The following is a 17,777-nucleotide window of genomic DNA, read 5'->3' as shown; positions in this document are numbered from 1 at the left end:
CTCCTGATATACAGGAACTAGAGATGATGCATGAGAGGCCTACGAAGCTGGCTGTCAAGTTAAGAGGTACATCTCCTTCTGCATGGTGCAGTGGTCTTGATATTTGGAAAGGCTTCGTTGTGCTCTGCTACACACAAGTACCCTCTGCCTGAGAGTCTCCATACTCTGTGAACATTGGTATCTGTATTCTCTAATCAGGCATATAAAACCACTTGTCATCTGTCTCAACACCTGGAGAGGAACTTCTGGTGAGCAGACTTGTTACCTACCTGCACACAGACCCCTGATTTCCCCTGCCAGACCTTGAACTAAGCAGTCTCACCAGCTGAAGGTGTTTGCTGCTGTTGCTTTGGCAGCATGAGATTTTCAGCAGCTGAGCTGTCACTTTGCTCACTGATCACAAGATAATGAACTCAGTTTTGTTATTAGCCTTTTAAATATACTTGCAAGGGGGGAAAAAAGAAAAAAGCCCCAAGACGGGATTAAACGTTTTCTAAGGTCACAGAGGATCAGCAATAAAATAGGAGCAGAATCAGCTTTTCAAAACTTTAAGCCCTGCCCCCAGTTCTCCTTTCCTTTGGAAAGAGAGGTTGCTAAAAATTATGGCCCAAAGACCTGAAAGATTTTTTTTAGCAATATTTAATCCACAAAGGTTCAGCTTGCAGTATAAAAAACATTAGATGTCTGTTTAGAAGGCTGATATCCAACTGTAGTCCATTTTTCTTATTTTTCTTAGCTCTTTTTCCTGGGATTTAGACAGTTTGCATGTCACCTCTCCTAATAATTCCATATGGCTTGTATCTTCTTGTTCCATTTCTGTAACATCTCTTTCCTCATCTGAATCGTCCTCTGTTTTTTCACTTTCCATTTCTACTTCATCAGCAACTTCTTCAGCACTGGAAGAAGATTGGAAACAACTTAATTAACGGGTACTTTCACATACTGTAGTACTATACTATATTCTCCTTACTTATAGAAGAGAGGTAAGTTATCATGCAAATAATTAAGTAAATATTAGAATTTATCTTTTTTTTTTTTTTCATATCAGGCTACTTAAAAACTACTACACTTCTTTTACCATCTCAATTTCAAGCCATTTTTCAAATAGCTGCCCTCTCTTTTAAGTAAACTTAAAGTAATTTTTTCCTCCAAATATTACACACAATTGCAGAACAGGCAGATCACCATTATGTAAAAAGTTACAATATCATAGTCCTACAGTATTAGAAACACTGGATATACTGGTAGGTGAGACAATATTCAGGAAGGCCACTCTTTGAATATGATGAAGGTCAGCTGGTCTTAAAAACTTCTACAACCTAAAATGTTACTAGAAAAGAAAAAGAAATTTGCAGGAAGTCATAGTAATTTCAAATAAAGTTGAGAATCTAACATTTATCAAAAAATAGCACTATAAAACCTCTAAATCCCTGAAATAAAGTTAAATCCATAAAGAACATTTGAGTACCAAAGGCAACATTTTGCGTATGAGCACGTTATGCCAAAACTCAGCAAAAGTAACAGCACCAAAAGAGCAAATACACTAAACAGCCAGATCACCTCCCTCCCCAAAACTGCATTGTTTTAAAAACACCGCATTAAAGTGTTCTACTAATTTAGTGAATAGATGAAGAGTGTTGGAAAACAGCTTTTACACTTTAAACATGGGTGTACATAATTTAAAACAGGAGAGTTCTTGAACTTCTCTTACCTTTTGTTCTCTTTGGAGATGAGCAATGAATTAATAAATATAGGGCAGAGGAAGGAAGCAGATGGCAAAACGTGTGCTGGAGTGTGCAAAAGCTGAAAAGATAAAACAGGAGCTTTATGTAAGATTTTGTTTGTCATGATTTTGTTCGTACACTTACTGTAATTACTCCTACCTCTCTGACAGCAGGTGAAGCTTGTTCATGCTTATTCTGAACAACTAGTTTTTCAAGGTCTATATCCTCTTGTGATTGCTGACGTCTGTGCTTTCCCAACAGTAAACTGAACGGGGTCACAGGGAGACTTTCTTCTACTGCCAGCTTGAGAAATGTAAAAGTTGTAAGTAGAATTTTAGTGTCACAAATCTAAGTTCCATCCCGTTTAAAATTACCAGAATTCAGAACCAACCTAGATGACAAAACTTTACACTCAAATTTAACTGAGCTATGTGGCTCTTTGTCAGGCAGCTGGAGAGAATCCTACTCAGAGGGTTGCAAAACTCTCCAGAACACCAGATTTTGGTTGGCTGATGGACCCATGGATTTCCAAATATGGAAGTTGGTGCATGTGCCAGAAAAACTAAGTATGAGTTTCACATTCCACTTAGGACCAGAAGATTGTTTATACCCCAGCATCATCTGCAGAGAGATTCAATTATTTAACAGGAAGCAAAACATGGCACCTTCCCTTTTGCACTTTCCTAGATCAAAATACCTTAATCTAAGCACTAAATTATTCCCCCACTCTCCAAAGAAACTCATTGCTTTTGCCCACATTACCACTGGATTTTCTATCACAAAGATACTAGTTTCTACTTTGATCTATTGTACCTAACCAACCAAATTAATCAAGTGCTTCTGGTTTAGTCTGTTCAGTGAGTGTGACACACTCCTTCAACATGAATTCAAAAAAACCCAAATTTCCCAGACTACTTCTCCACAGAAGTGCATTCTGGAATTCCTTCTCACTGATAAGTCACAATTGACTGACAATTGTTCAACCTCATCAGAAAGCACAGTGGAGGCCACACTCAAGATTCCATGTGTTGCAGAAACCAAGACAAGGAGAGAGCTTATTCAAACATTTTGCTGCATTTGTGTCATCTGAATCCTTCAGAGATGTATCTTTTTGTTGTTATTCGGGGGAAATGGAAAAAGGAGGGAGTACCTTACTGATACTTTTCAAAAAGATTTTTACCAACAGCGATTCTGTCAAAAAATAAGCAAATACAGATCACTCCCCTCACAGATAAGTGCCTATGACTCCAGCCAAGGATCTGGTGTGCATTTTCATGATAGAAGGGAATGCAAGTATGACAAAATGAACCCCATCAGAATTTTGAACTGGTCTGTACAGCTCTGTCAGAACTCCCACGAGAGGTACCTGTTTGCTCGATGCTGTAAGCCTTTCTTCCAGAGGCTTTGTGCTAAGCGTCATTAGCTCCTAAAATACAGAAGGATGCACCACAATTATCACGGGTGAAACTGTTTCCCACATTGCCATACCTTGCCTACAGAAGCTTCCAACTGGCCCAAAAGTTTCTATCAGTCAAGTGGAAGAGACAAACACATCTCTTCCTCTTTATTTTGAAAGAAACTGAAAGGAAGCAAGAATGGACCTAGAGGTTCTGTAGACTTTTTTGGGAAACAAACAAACACCCCAGACCAACTCAGAAACTACAGAGAAAACTGAGTATCATATGGAACATTTGTATTATCAGCAATAATATTTACAGCTTCTAAGTGGTTAAGTTAAAGAGTATAAGCAATGTTCCCTATTTATCTAGTTTCTCATATCAGTGAGGCAGCATAAGTTATTAGAAGTAGCAAACCAGTAAATAATTTTGAGCTTGGGCTGTTTTGGCAGTTGAAAGCTTTTAATAAAGAACAAAGCATGGTTTACACTGACTTGAAATCACAAGAAGAAACACTTAAAGCACAGCTCTGAATTTGTATCAATCCACACTTAAAATACTTTTTCCCCAGGAACCCCCTGCTAATCACTATTTCTTACTTGTGTATCCGTAAGAAAAAGTAGTTGGGATCTTCTCAGCCAAAGGTGTTTTTCTGAGCCAGTCGTTTCAGGTTCATCTCTTGGAACAAAGGCAGCAAGGAGGATCTTTTCTTTACAAAGGTTTCTCTGGATATAGATCGGCCGTGGCTCACTTGGTTTAAACACAAACACTGAAAAACCAAGAATGTCTTCTCTTTAAATCATGAAATTCTGACCTTCCTACAGCCACAGCCAGGTGAGGGCTGGACATCATTGCCTCCAAGCAGCAGTTTGCAGGAATAGAACTGGATAAGCTTAGGCATAGTTGAAGGTACCTTTCACAGTACTCCAATCCAGACAACATACTTGGAAATCAATGTAGGACAGTAGTTTTAGGAAGAGTTACCTTAATTTATAGCCAGACCTCTAAAACACAGCTGTATATTTCAACAGCAGTTTTGCATTTACAAGAGAGGGTCAGACCCTCACCTAGAAAACCTGATTAATCCTGAGCTCTATCCTGTACCAAAAACTAACTGCTGGAAGAAAAGATGAGCAGCCAACATGCTTTACTCGATGGCTGCCGCCAGACATGGCTCAGTATCCAGAGGTGCAAGCACAGACTCAAGTCCACCTTACAGCTTTCACAGTCTGAATTCCAAGAAAACCTTTTCCAGAAATTGTGCTTCCCCGGTTTTAAATTCCACTGACTGTTACTTGTCAAAGAAGCCTCTGTACTCACAGCTGGACTCTTTGGAGAGCCATGAGACCGCAGCGATATGTTCCGAAAGGGGATCGGGCTGCAGAACCACGATGTTGAGGTGGGCACTCCACTCCACTGAAAAGCAAGCACAGCACGAGGCAGAGGTGAAAAGGAGCCATTCAGTTCTACCTCAGCACTCTGCCAAACAGAAGGTCTAAAAGGAAGTGACACACGGGGCCCTAACCACTGGAAAGAGGCATGCAGCTTCACTTATTCCCTGGTGAATGAAAATACACAAATACCACCAGCTTCTACACAAAGGTAAGAAGTACCACCTATTGTTGGGTTATCAACATCTAACTTAGAATTTACTCTACACATGCACACAAAGCATATGCACACTGGACAGGATGCTATCCTGACTGAGGTATGAAAATAACATTTCCACAGGGCATTTTGTAGTGTGTCAATCAGGAACCAAACTAGAATTCAGGTTTCATAGTAATGTGAAGTATTAAGTCACTCTAGCACACATTCAAGCCGATCTTACATGCACAAGTGAGCAGGTTCCAGCAACACAGAAAGCCATAATCAGTGGCACCAATAAGGTACTTGGAACATGTTAGTCTCCCAAAGCAGATGTTCCTACAGAAGTAAAAAGTTAAAACAAGTTAGTGACCTTCAGAGTTCATCTTTGTTTCTCTATGTAGCAAAGATTCACCATTCACAAAAAACATTCAGCTAAGATTTAGTTTTGATATCTAAATCAAGCTCGCTTTTTGCTTTCACCTCTAAGTGGCACAAAACTTCACATACAACCATCAGATAGGTCTGGGAGATTCAAAAGTATGCATAAATCTAAAGGGATTGCATGTTTCTACAGCATTATGATTTAAAGGAGGGATTTTAAGCCTTAAGTAAATTACAAACCCATATGTAAGTGTTCACACTGAGACTGGAAAATAACTTGCATATTTGAAGAACCCCAAGTATTGCTCTAAGAACTAGAAAGAGAGAAGTAGTCAAAAAAAAGCCGTTATTACAAGCTGCTCCAACTGAAGAAAGCATGTGATTTGTTTCCACTTATTTTAATTTCTCAGTCTCTTGTTTGAGAATACTAGAACAGCCTTTTGGTTTCTAATGATAAAACATTTTCCAAAAAAAGGTAGGAAGGGACAGAATTTGTATATTAAAGCATACCCCTTTGAAATTATGCATTTAATATGGTAACTTCATATATTCCTAGAGGAATTTATTTCCTTTTACTATAACACATAGTAAAGGCTGTAAGAGGAGCAGCTGGACTGGGAAAAACTTGCCACCATACCAAGCTCACATGCCTCCCACAGTCTGCCTGCACACCACTTTTAGAATCATGTTTTTCAATTTCTTATCTCAAGGCACCCATATCAACAGAACAGACTCCACAGCACAAAAGAAAAGCTTACAAACATACACACAAAACCATGAAAGCCAGAAATCTCTGTATCCTTCTATGATTCTTTGTGTCAGTCTTTAAAAAACACGGTGACCACGCAATATTGGTGTGTTTTATCATGAGGGCACACAACTGAGCATTCTGGGATACTCTGCCAGGCAAACCTGGATCTCCCAACAGAGGTTAGAGAGGATTAAGACATATATTTCATAATAGAGATAATGTCATCATTTAGTGATATAATTTCTATTTGTATGTGTGTGTACATGAATACAGAACAAAGTTCTTGTATTTATACTTTTTCAGTGCTTTGATTCATCCCTAGACTAATGGGGGAAAAAAGACGGGCTATCAACACACTGCTGTGTGCCCAATGATAGATATTTAAGCATGGGAGGTACAGGAGGCATAAGCAAGTAAGATGAAGAAACTGAAAAGCTTGATCTTATTTTTAAAAGGAAGTTACTAACCACCTAAAAGCCATTTTAGAGTCTTTTCTATATAAGAACTTAAGACTTAAATTCAATGTTTTTATGAATATATATAAAGTCTGACTACTATGAATTGATTCTTTCTGTTCTGAGAGTTCAAGCAAGACATAAAAGAGCAGATGAAAAACATACCTTATATTTCCAGGTGGATGGCAAAACGTACACTTAAGATCCCAAGTGACAGAATCCCAAACAGTGACGGTTTCTTCAAAGCTAACAGCAAGCAGAGAGCCATCCTCTGAGAAGCAGCAGTTAGTAGCTTGGTAGTTGTGGTAGCTGCCTACAAAGTCACAGCTCCAGCTCACACTTTGCTGTGCTGCATTGAAAGAACAAGCCAGTTAATTCAAGTCTGTACATGAAAAAGGAATTCAAGTATTACTGTTGCAAAATAGGCTCAAGAGCAAGGCAGTTTTGTCTCAGAAAGTTTATGTTCTAGAAGAGCACAGAGAACCTGTCCTGTTCTAGTATGAGAAACATCTGGTAGGGTTTTCAGTTGTCCTCAGTTTTGCATTTGAGCAGTGAACCCTAAGCCTCACATAGTACAATATCCATGCTCACTCTGCCAACTCTGTTAACTGTGCTCTTGAATAGCACATCTCAGATAAAAACAGTACTCAAGTAGATCCAGCATTTATTGTTCTCAAACATAATGTTCTTTTAAAACTCTAGCAAGAAGATGAACTTGAAATTTGAACACAGGTCGTATTTGAGTGCAACAAAGCTCATGGTTCATTCCAGAAGATTTGAGGACCACCAAGTGACCCATCAGCATGCTTCCTTGTGCTAGTTAACCTGCATTCCTTCGAGATACCTTTCCCACTGTTGAAAACTGCCATAAAATAAACTGAAGCAAAGTGATGTACTCACCATATTAACAAACATTTCCAAGTATAAAATAATTCACAGCATGCTTTTGAAACATAAGAGTAAGATGAGGAAAGAAAGGAAAAGCAGTTCACCCTATGCTAAGCAATCCTTTATATAATGGTTACAAGATGATGATTAAAAGACCTGCCTGTAAAAGAGCCAGAAACTGTTCACTACTTCAAACTGCATGGCACCATCTAGAGGCACAGCAAGAGATCTGCAATTAAAAACATCCCAGCGTTTACTCAGTTTATGAGCTCATTAGTTTACCAATATTTGCTGCACAGAAACTGCAGCACGTTGAGCCTTTCTCCCTGGGCATTCCTACCTTATCCCCGCTAGGCAAAGACACCACAGGAGTCAGCACTAATTTGTATTTTTACATATGCCATGGAACAGAACTCTGTAGTCATTAAGAAACAAACACACAAAAATAACCCCAGATAAGGCCAGTCAGTAGATACAAAACTATTTTGTGGAAGGAAAACAAACCCCATTAGGTTTCATCTCCAACCCACACTATATTCAGGATCAGAGTAGCTGCTCATTAAGTTGAATATAATTTAGGCTCAGAATAGTTTACAAAAAAAAAAAAAGCAAACCCAAGCACTTTCAGTTATCATTGAGGGAGTTGCTATTAAATGAACACAGGCTTTTGTCCTTCTTCTCATCAGCAGCCACAGCTGAGGAGCAAAGAGCTTGGAGATAGAAAGTCAATTTGGCAAAGGAAGGTTGCCAAATGGAAACCTCAGTGATTCAAAAGTACTTTTGAACATGTTCTCACCTGCCCATTAAAAGACAAACAGGTTACTAAACCATAAACAGTTCAGCATGACCACTGTTACAGCTCTTTGGGAACATGAAAAGACAAGGCACCCAAGTGGCAGGGAAGTTGCAGTTCATTTAAGTGTGGCTGGCACCATAATAACACTCAAGTGAAAGGAAATTACTAAGTTGAAATCTTTTGTATTTCATGTCCAAAGGCATACAGGGCAATACAGATCCAGAGATGTTCTGTTTGCAACAAGTGAACATCAGCATCAAGAGGTGAAATTTGCTTACGTAAAGTGCCTAGGAAGTGGATCCTAAATACCTATTCTAGGATGTTTAACTGTCTAAAAGGAAGGAAGGGATGTTCAAAAAATGAACTCTGAAGCGGTGGAGCTGCAGAATGGCAAAGTGCTATTATTTTAACACGTTCCTACATCCTGTTCTCTCAAGCAGAAGTTTAAAAAAAAAAGTCTATCCAGAAGAATGACAAAAATCCATTTTCCCAGCATAGGAAAATCGTTACCACAATCAATCCTTTAAACAATCAGCAAAGGCTGCCATTCCCTTCTGCAGCAGGCTCAGCAAGGTCTTTGCTATTTCAGGAACCTCCATATCAATCTATAATACTGTGAAACTGTGACAGAACTCCACTCCAGGCTGCTCATGAGAATACAACACTTCATGCAGCAGCAGAACCAGATCAGTGCACAGGACAGAGCAGATGAAGGGAGGGTCAGAATTTCTATAGCATGACTTCAGTGACCCTTGTAGGCCCCTTCCAGCTCAGGATGTTCTCAGGATTCTACGTTACAAGGTGGTAAGTAAGAGTATGTTATGTTTCGACCATACTTGCCTTCTGGATCAGTGTCTTCTACCATCACCCAGACTTTAAACACACAGTCTCTGCCAGTTGTCACCAGTATCAGAGAGTCATCTTCCAGTTCTCCCATGTCACGAAAGCACATGTCTGTGATGTGGTTGTCATGGGGCGTATTTATTCTAGTATTCAGCTTAAAGCTACAGGACAAGAAAACAGAAGCTTGTCATTCTATTTCATTTGGAACTTGGGGAAGACTTCAGCTTAAAGCTGATTCTGGAATGGGCAGGGAGATGAGGGATAAAAGAAGTTTGGTCTAACTAAGACAGCTAGATGGTATCACGTTTACAGATCAGATTTCCCTCATCACTTACATATAGCAAGAGAGATTGTAGCTCAGTAACTATCCCTAGGCAAGCATCTTTTAAATATTCAGTCTGAACTCTGGGCAATCTTTCCAGTACTTAGAAAATCAGTCACATAGTTGATCTGTGTAGTAGCTTTCTTTTGCTTTGTTTCTTCTTTAGGAAAATAACAATTTATAGTCAACATGTACTTTTTTAATTAAGAAAATTAGGGTAAGTCTATTAAGCAGATGCATACGTTAGCTAAAGTAAAAAAACCACAATAAATGTACTCTAGAAGGGCTAATCAATGAATGATGGATTAGACAGAGATGGGAAAACTGAACAAGCTATAGAACTATTCTGTCATGTGTATGATTTTTAATACCAAGGAAATATGTGAATTTAAGTCCCATGGTCATAACAGCCTGTCTGATTACTCTAAGTAAAAAAGATTCAGAGCATGTCCAATCTGCATTTACTTCAATTCTGTGTGCTGTTGCAGATGCTTCTAGTGTGCATGGTGAACTTCCTACAGTCTGCCCTAGAATTTTATTAGTTGATCTGGAAGAACTCTGCCTTTGCAAGACCACATCTGAGCAGGTAGTTGTGTGACTCTGACACCCAGAAAGCCAGCTCTGTTATCGTTACCTTTGTGTTTCTTCCTCATAGAACCACAGCTTGAGCTCTAACTCGGGGTCTGTCACTTCTTCTCTCTCTTCTACCGTGGCCAACCACGTGCCCCGGGTGCTGAACGCGACCTTCACCAGGTCAGATTGCTTCAGACCTGCCTCGTGGATGTACTGGCGCTGCACAATGTCCAGCTGCAAAACGAGGCCAACATTAGACTTCAAAATTCAAGTGTAGCTGTAAGAGATACCATCCATAAGACCATGGAGGAAGGATGTTCTGAAAGCACTAATTAGACCTGACTGGGCTGTGGCATAAAAAAAAAAACCCCAATCAATCAATATGTAGGGAAAGCATCACTGGGGAATGTGCATTCCACAGCCATCCTATGAGTGGGAAAAAAGAAGATCATTTAGAGGGATTTTACCTAGAAATTGGACATTTAACAGGAGCAGCACACTGCTCTGAAGTACTTTTTCAACTATCAACATTTAGCTATGCTTAACAGGTAAAAAGTTTGCAATAAAGCCAAGAACATCTCAGCCTGGAATCCAGCCTTTCCACATAGCTGCTGGGTTTTTTTCCTTTTTGCCATATTAAGTCTTCAAACAAATTCTGATGTACCAGTTACTTCACTAAATAAAGTTCAGGTACAAGCTCATTCAACTTACACTGAACAGCTGTTGGTCACTTTGGAGGCAATAGAACTGCAAGTGGCCAGGCTCTCCATTCATGACTAGAGCTTTGGTTCTAGGATCAACCACTAGGCCAGTCTTGACATCCCTACCTGGAAAAAAAATCAGGTGACAAATGACCAAAGGTGGTAAGTGACATATTTCATCCTCTAAAGGAAAGATAAGTTTTACTGAACTTACTTTTGATTAGCCCTTGAATACTTCTGGAAAACCTTAGGTTGCTGTTGATTATTGTAATTCCTGAAAGAGAAACCAAACCAAGTCTTGCTAAAGGCTTTTGCAATGTAACCACATCTCACAGGGGGGAAGGGACCACAACCAATGGTTGATGTATCCTTTCCCAATTGTATCTTTTCCCAATTTATGACACCCCTACATCAAGGTGGAAAGCCAAGTTACAGCATTCACCAGGCAAATTCACAGAACTGATGAAAGAGAAAAAAATCACTTTAAGCATCTGTCCTTTCAGTTCAGCATTGAAATTTTATGCAGTATCTGGTTAATTAACGTGAAATCAACAAAATAAAGCTCATATAGATTTGCATTAGGTGATACTCAAGTTTGCCTTGGCTTACTGTTGTCTGTGTGCAAGGTGCAGCAGAGTGCGCCGTCAGACGACATGGAGATGTACTCAATGGGAGACCCCAAACGAGGCAGGAAGTCCTTCTGACACGATGATTCGTTGTGCCACTGCACTAGAACTGATTCAACTCCACCACTCAGCAACCTGGTTCCTTTTCCAGCAATAAAAATGCAATTATAGGTTGTGCTTAGAACCAAAAATTCAGTAGCATATATCTTTACAACGACAGACAAACATAAGCGTCTCAAAACCTTTTAAAACTGTCACATACAAAGCAAATATATCGAGCCTGGGCCACACAGAGAGGTAAGATTCTTATTATCCCATGTTAAATTGCTAGAGAAACCTGGATTAAGCAACAAGAATTTGTGCCTACAGTAAAATTCAAACAATGCTTTGGGAGTAGCAGATCCCCTTACTTTCTGAATCAGCTGAGTATTTGTGTTAGAATACAGCTGAACTATTCTCCTTCATTGACAAGTACTTTGCACTAAGAAATATCTTGAGAATAGTTCAGATCACACAATTCAGATAAAAGTGAAGTATTTCTGACACTAGGTTTGAGTTCAGACCAGACTGGCTTGTCTTATTTGGATGCAAATAAGATTGACAAGAACTAATCAGTATTACTGATGAAAGGGAGAGAGAATGAGAGTGGAGGGGGGGGGAAGTAAGAGGAGGGGTTAGACTTTACATTCTACCACAGAAGGTAGATATTTGACATTATGAATGACAATCAAAATTACATCAAAAAAAGTAACAACTGCTTCCATTTTTATTTTAGATCCTTACTGGACATACTTAAAAATTCTAAAAATTAGTTTGTTATAAGTGGGCAAACTCAAACTTGTATTGATTCTTCCCTCCCTGCTGCAACTCTTTGACTTTGAAAGGTGTTTTTTGTTTGTTTGATGAAGGTTTGCTTCTGGTGTTTTTTTTGTTGTTGTTGTTTTGTCTTGTTTTTTACTTTTCTTTTACTCACCCTCCATAGAAAAAGCCACATCCATTACAATATCATGATGCCAGTGCAGTGTGGAATATGTGTATTCTTTCTTGTGGTGGAAATTTCTCCTATGTGGGGAGGAACAGAACAATTTTTTACTCACAGAATCAAAAACAGAACAAAGGAAAAGAAATATTGAATTGAATCAAGTATATCATCCTCTCCTTTAACTTCTAGACTACAGCTTCTTGAGTGCTCAGGTGATGCTGAGGGAAAGAACCACACTAGAAGGTTTTCAGCACCGTCCTGGTCATCCATACCTCACATTTTACATGTATGGAGCAACTCACCCCTGGAAGCAACTTGGCCAGTGTGTTGTAGTTCCACTGGTGTGCTCTACCTAGGACTCTGCTTGCCCATAAAGTGTTATTTCTGTTGTTCACACATTTCTTTTTTCACATTTAGATTCGTGGAGCACAGCTCAACAGGAATATTTTTTCCCTTTGACATTGCACTGAAGCTGCCCTGCACTCAGTGTCAATACTGCAGGGACACTGCTCATTCTTTGTTCATTATGACTTCCAAAAATGGCAGCACTAAGGACAAATCAGACTGCATTTGCTCAGGTTTCACTTGATTTCTTTGGTCAGAGCAGTTGATGGGGTACAGCTGAACCACAATGCACATACCAGAGGCGAATCTTTCCGTCAGCGTGGCCAGTTGCAATGCAATCCTCTTTAGGGTGGCATGCTACGCAGCTGAACTGATTGTCTCCACCTTTTGTCTTCACTGAATGTAAAGAGAACCTTCAAGAGTTAAGGAATTACCTTTAATTATACAAGTTGGGTTGGTTTTTTCGAAACAAACCTTCAAAAGAATCACGTAGTGCACATAAAAAATACTGATTGGCAAAATAAACATCTCTAAGTTGTTATGGTTACATGCACTCCCCACAAAATAGTGACAGACTTATTTTTCTCTTTATTTCATTATTCTTTGCCTTCAATCAAGCTGAAAAATTTTTTGCTTCTTTCTCTCTCTCTCCTCTACTCCCCTTTCCTCTCCATGCCCTGACCCTGCCCAAACTATGTCGCTTGTTTCAGTTCAGCATCAGCCTAAGTATTCACCTGAAAAAAATACACCCCTGAGCTGCAAAGGTAAGGTACCACTGCCACTGCAGTGCTCACTGTCTGCCTCTGTGGGAAGCTTCCTATATAGTGACCACAGTCCCTCCAGCTTAAAACTAAATGGCTGCTGACAAACACGAGATCATGTGTGCACACATCACCGGTTAATAAACACTTATGATAGACTGGACTGAATCAACACTTGACATCTTTATTCTCATTCTTACCTGTTCAACAGTTTCCGTTTAAAGAAATAAACTTGGAGATTAACCTCTTTCACTGATACCACATATTCACCCTGTTAAAACAATATGGGATTTACAGATTATGTTTTTACATATGAAAGAGCTAAAAAAAAAAAAAAAAATCACATTTCACTACAAAGTACTTAACACTGGAGACAACAACTGGAGTCTTTATGTTAAGTAAAGACTTTCCTGTGATAAGTGTTTGATGTTACTTTTTTCTAGTAGGATAAAATAAAGCACAGGCCTTGCACAGATTCATTTACTTTTGCTTTTGTGCTTGTATGAAGGCATAAATAGCATAGAGTTTGAGACAAAAAAAAACCCCAACCAACCAACACCCCACAGAAGAAAAAAACCCAAAGGTGAATATACTTCTCTTCCGAACGCAATCTGCTTCGGTGATGCCCCCACACCGTCCAGAACCACTGAGAGCTCCCTGGCTTCCAAGTCTTGGCCTGCTCCTTTGGTCAGCTTCACTGAGACCAGCTGGAATGTATCTGACCAAAGAAAAAAGTCTCTTTGTTTCAAACAGTAGTATTGAAGAAAGAGGACTGGACAGTGGGTGCAACTGTAAGCAGAAACCAAGAGAAGTTGCACAGTATTTGCTCTTGCTCTGAAGCAACAGTATATTACAGTATGGAGTAAGGCTAAGCCATATTTATTTCACACAAAATCCTATTAAAAAATATCTAGGCATGCTGCTAAATAGAACCACTCTGTTTATGTTAACACTGCTAAAAGTGGAAGAGTAATCTCAAATACTCCTACTCAAGTAGTATACCCTGTGCCTTCGTAAGCACTGCCTAAAGATTTATGGCATCTACGAGATCACATCCATGCAGTATCTGCTCCACAAGTGAAGATAAGCACTCTTCTAGACAAATACTGAAATAATACATGTCGCAGAATGAAAACAGAAAAAAAACACGACATGCAGGACTACAGACATCTGCCACGGGATTTAAGAAATATTTCCACAATGAGCATATTAAAGCACATTCCTGCAGCATACCACTCACTGATGTGAGAGCAGCACAGACACAGAATGACTGAGATGGCAAGGATGGTGTTAACTGGACTGTACCTCGTTCACCCTTCTTTGGAATTACAACAAACACCAAGTCCTCGGCACTGGCAAGTGTGTACAGTGCCAGAAGTTCGCATCCTACAGTGAAAGTCTAAGAAAAAAAAGAGGAGGTCAGCAATTACTGTATGCTTTTCAACAGTGAATAATACTAAGTTTTTAGAACAAGGAAAGCATCTGTGCTTTAAATATCCCTTCATGTATTAATTAAAATTCTTGATTCTAAGACAAAAACAAATATCTTTATTCTCTCAGGGATTAATACAAACGTGAAAACAGTACTAGGAAAATACAAGACATCAGATTTACTGAAAAACCTGAAGACACCTTACCCCTAATACAAATCAGAAGGCCCACCTATAAGTAAGTGCCTCTGTTTAGCAGAAAACGGGATCAAGAAGACAGTTGGCAGCCCACATTTTCAACCCATTATATCAATTCTGACTGGCACATCCCAAACTGCAGCACATTCCTCAAGAGCTACGCTGGGCTCCAAACTGCAGCAAGGAGCAAAGTCAGTGTGTCATTACATCCCACAAAATAATCTGCATCATCATCACACATCAACTACCACATTTTGTTACTGCCATAGGTGGTTTTCAGGCTGTGTTAATGGCAGAACAACTTATCTCAGACTGATCTGTGCCCACCTGTAGTAATAGCAGTATTCTACAATCAGTGAGTCAAGGATAATTTTGATGTGTGCTCAACAGGAATAACTCAACATACTTTAATGGGAATCCCATCCATGAAGTCCCAAAGCTTAATGCTGCCATCAAGAGAGGAAGAATAGAGCTGAGGAAAAAAAAATAAATATATGAGCCAAGGCAATAATATTTCAAAGTCAGCTTTTACATAAAATCACAACTTAAAAATTGGAAGACTGATCATTGGAACTGTGATTCCAGGCAACTGGATCATCAAAAACACAGGACACAGACCAGCTCTGTGCTACCTTCAAAGAATGTGCAATGGAAGCACAACATTCTAGTTTAAAATGTACATTGTCGTGAAGTGTGAGTACATAGACACCCATTATGGGAACATCTATTAACACTTGCATCAGATTTTTCACAGCTAATATGCAGATCAGTCCCTTTTGGTAAATAACTGCTGTTTATATATAGATACAAAAAAAACCTCAAGTAAACTGAAAGCCAGAGCAGAGAAGGCAGGCTGGGGACAGTGAGAGCCACTGGGCAAGTTAAAGGGATTTACTCAACTCTGCATTTGTACCAAAAGAGGCAAACACCAACAACAGTAAGTGTTGCTCATCTTCTCACATTCTTCCTTTACCCCTCAATCATCAAAGAATCAGAAATCTTGCTGACATTTCCCTTTTACGGTCATTTCACTCAACCAGTGCAATCCACATGGCGTTTCACGTTTTTATTTGTAGATAACAGATACATTTACCGTTCTTGTCAGATTTCAGAGCAACATTAGGTCAGCGATGCTCTAATCGCTCCCAGCTCGTTCCCAGACTCCAGCCAGCAGAGGGACAGTCCCCGAGGAGGGCCAGGGGCACTCCCATCCCCACCCAGACCTTCCCCTCGCAAACCTGCATGTGGTTGTGCGGGTTGAGCTGGATGCCCGTGACCAGGTCGGCGTGGCCGCCCATGAGCCGCAGGGTCTCCTCGGTGGTCACACTGTACACCTTCACGAAGTCCCCGGAGGCGCAGAGCAGGTACCTGCGAGGACAAACCGCGTTACCGCGGGGACAGCGGCCCGGGCGCCCCGCGGGGGCCGCAGGCCGCGGGGGCCGCAGGCCGCGGGGACACCGGCAGGCAGAGCTCGGCGCGGAGCTCGGGAGCCTACCCTCCCCTCATCCCCCGGGTGCTGCGCCCCCGTCCCCCCGTCCCGCTCGCCTGGAGTCGGCGGAGAACACGGCCCTGGCTCCGCGCAGGACACCACCCCCGCACCGCACCACGCGCAGCGCGCCCGCAGACACCATCTTGTCCCGTCGCGCCCGCCCCGCCCCGCCCCGCGCGCCGCCGCCGCTCATTGGCTGCCCGGCCGCCGCGCGCGCCCCCTCACGGCACCGCGGGGTGGATCCCCTCAGGAGAGAGCGCCGGGACCGCCGAGAGTGACCGAAACACCAACGTCCAACCGGACCGCGGTACCCAGTGCCGCGTCCAGTCTTTCCTTCAACACCTCCAGGAACAGTTACCTCCCCGGGCAGCCCGTCCCAGTGGCCAGTCACTCTTTCTGCGAATAAATTCTTCCCGGTGTCCAACCTAAACTTCTCCGGCGCAGCCTGACGCTGTGTCTGGTCTCTGGGAGAAGAGCCCGACCCCTCCACCGGGCTGCAACCTCCTTCCAGGAGAGGAACTCCCCCCGGCCGCTCTGCCCGGCCATTCCCAGGCGGATGGATGGGGGACAGGGACGGGCCGGCCTGTGAGGCGGTGCCGCCGTCACCCACCCCAGTACACTGGTCCCGTCCGGCCCCAGGGAAAGTCCTTTGCTTGGCTCTGGAACTGCGCGGGGCTGAGGCGAAAAACACTTTAACTGCCTCGTTTGAGAAGGCAGGAAGGCAGAGTAGAGGAAACTGACGGGCGAGCTGGGTTAAAACCCGGCTTGTTCGCCGACTTGGGCGAGCGGTGCCTTCGCCGGCGTATTGAGCACATCGTGTTCCCGTATCTGGAGGAAAACCGCTGTCAGAAGCGATGTGGATGTCTGGAATAAACCATGATTTATGCTGTCTGGGCCCTTCGCTGCTGCTTTGGAATAGTGATTGCAGTTCTTGCACAGCTGTGTATTTTTGGTGGCTGTTTACACTGTTGAAACTGGTATGCTTGTAATTGATTTTCGAACAGTCCCACATCACAGTAACAGGGACAGGTGCGTTCCGGGGGTTTAGTTGTGATTATCCTGCTGTAAGCCAAGTTATGTCCCTTTTTTCACTGCTGACTGAATTCTGGTTCGGAGGTTAAGTGACGATCCTTCAGGGAGAGTAGCACACGCATTGGAATATTGTGGTTACAGGGAACTGGGAATGGATGTGACAGAACACAAAGCACCCAGAAACTTGGCTGATAATCTCAGATTTTTTTTTCAGTTTAACAGTGCTCTCTTTCTGGAGCTGAGAGCAGAATTTACAAGTTCTGCCTCATCACTGCTGTTGGGTGTAACAGCTGTGTTGTTCTCTCATTCTGGTGAATATTTTAGAACTCAAAGGCAAATACACCCTAGTGCTCTTCCTGTGTGGGACAGTCCAAGTTTAGACCCACAGACACTGAGTAAAGGCTGAGTTCAGTCCTGGAGGAAAAAGCAAGGTCTCTAGAAAAAGATAGTCCCTTTAATCCATATTGTTATGTGAAAGGGAAAAGGCTTCTTA

The 17,777-nt window shown here is 41.5% G+C and overlaps 1 protein-coding gene across 1 annotated transcript; it reads right to left on the bottom strand.

The window, feature by feature from the left end:
- Window positions 1-532: 532 nt before the first annotated feature.
- WDR75 (WD repeat domain 75) lies at window positions 533-16,399 on the bottom strand. Its single transcript, XM_050340049.1, has 21 exons — window positions 16,309-16,399; window positions 16,002-16,131; window positions 15,170-15,235; window positions 14,441-14,534; window positions 13,729-13,853; window positions 13,336-13,406; window positions 12,671-12,787; window positions 12,021-12,109; window positions 11,031-11,189; window positions 10,636-10,695; window positions 10,432-10,547; window positions 9,782-9,954; window positions 8,823-8,986; window positions 6,464-6,647; window positions 4,953-5,047; window positions 4,442-4,537; window positions 3,721-3,890; window positions 3,091-3,150; window positions 1,884-2,027; window positions 1,712-1,803; window positions 533-896 (listed from the first exon to the last, which is right to left on the bottom strand). Exons 1-21 carry the CDS (start codon window positions 16,392-16,394, stop codon window positions 689-691), a joined length of 2,499 nt encoding a protein of 832 aa, XP_050196006.1. The 5' UTR covers window positions 16,395-16,399; the 3' UTR covers window positions 533-688.
- Window positions 16,400-17,777: the final 1,378 nt, after the last annotated feature.

The sequence above is a fragment of the Myiozetetes cayanensis genome, unplaced genomic scaffold (assembly GCF_022539395.1).
Source record: "Myiozetetes cayanensis isolate MyiCay16 unplaced genomic scaffold, myiCay2020 scf9, whole genome shotgun sequence".
In the NCBI taxonomy this organism is placed as follows: domain Eukaryota; kingdom Metazoa; phylum Chordata; class Aves; order Passeriformes; family Tyrannidae; genus Myiozetetes; species Myiozetetes cayanensis.
This window is presented reverse-complemented; position numbering and strand designations above follow the sequence as displayed.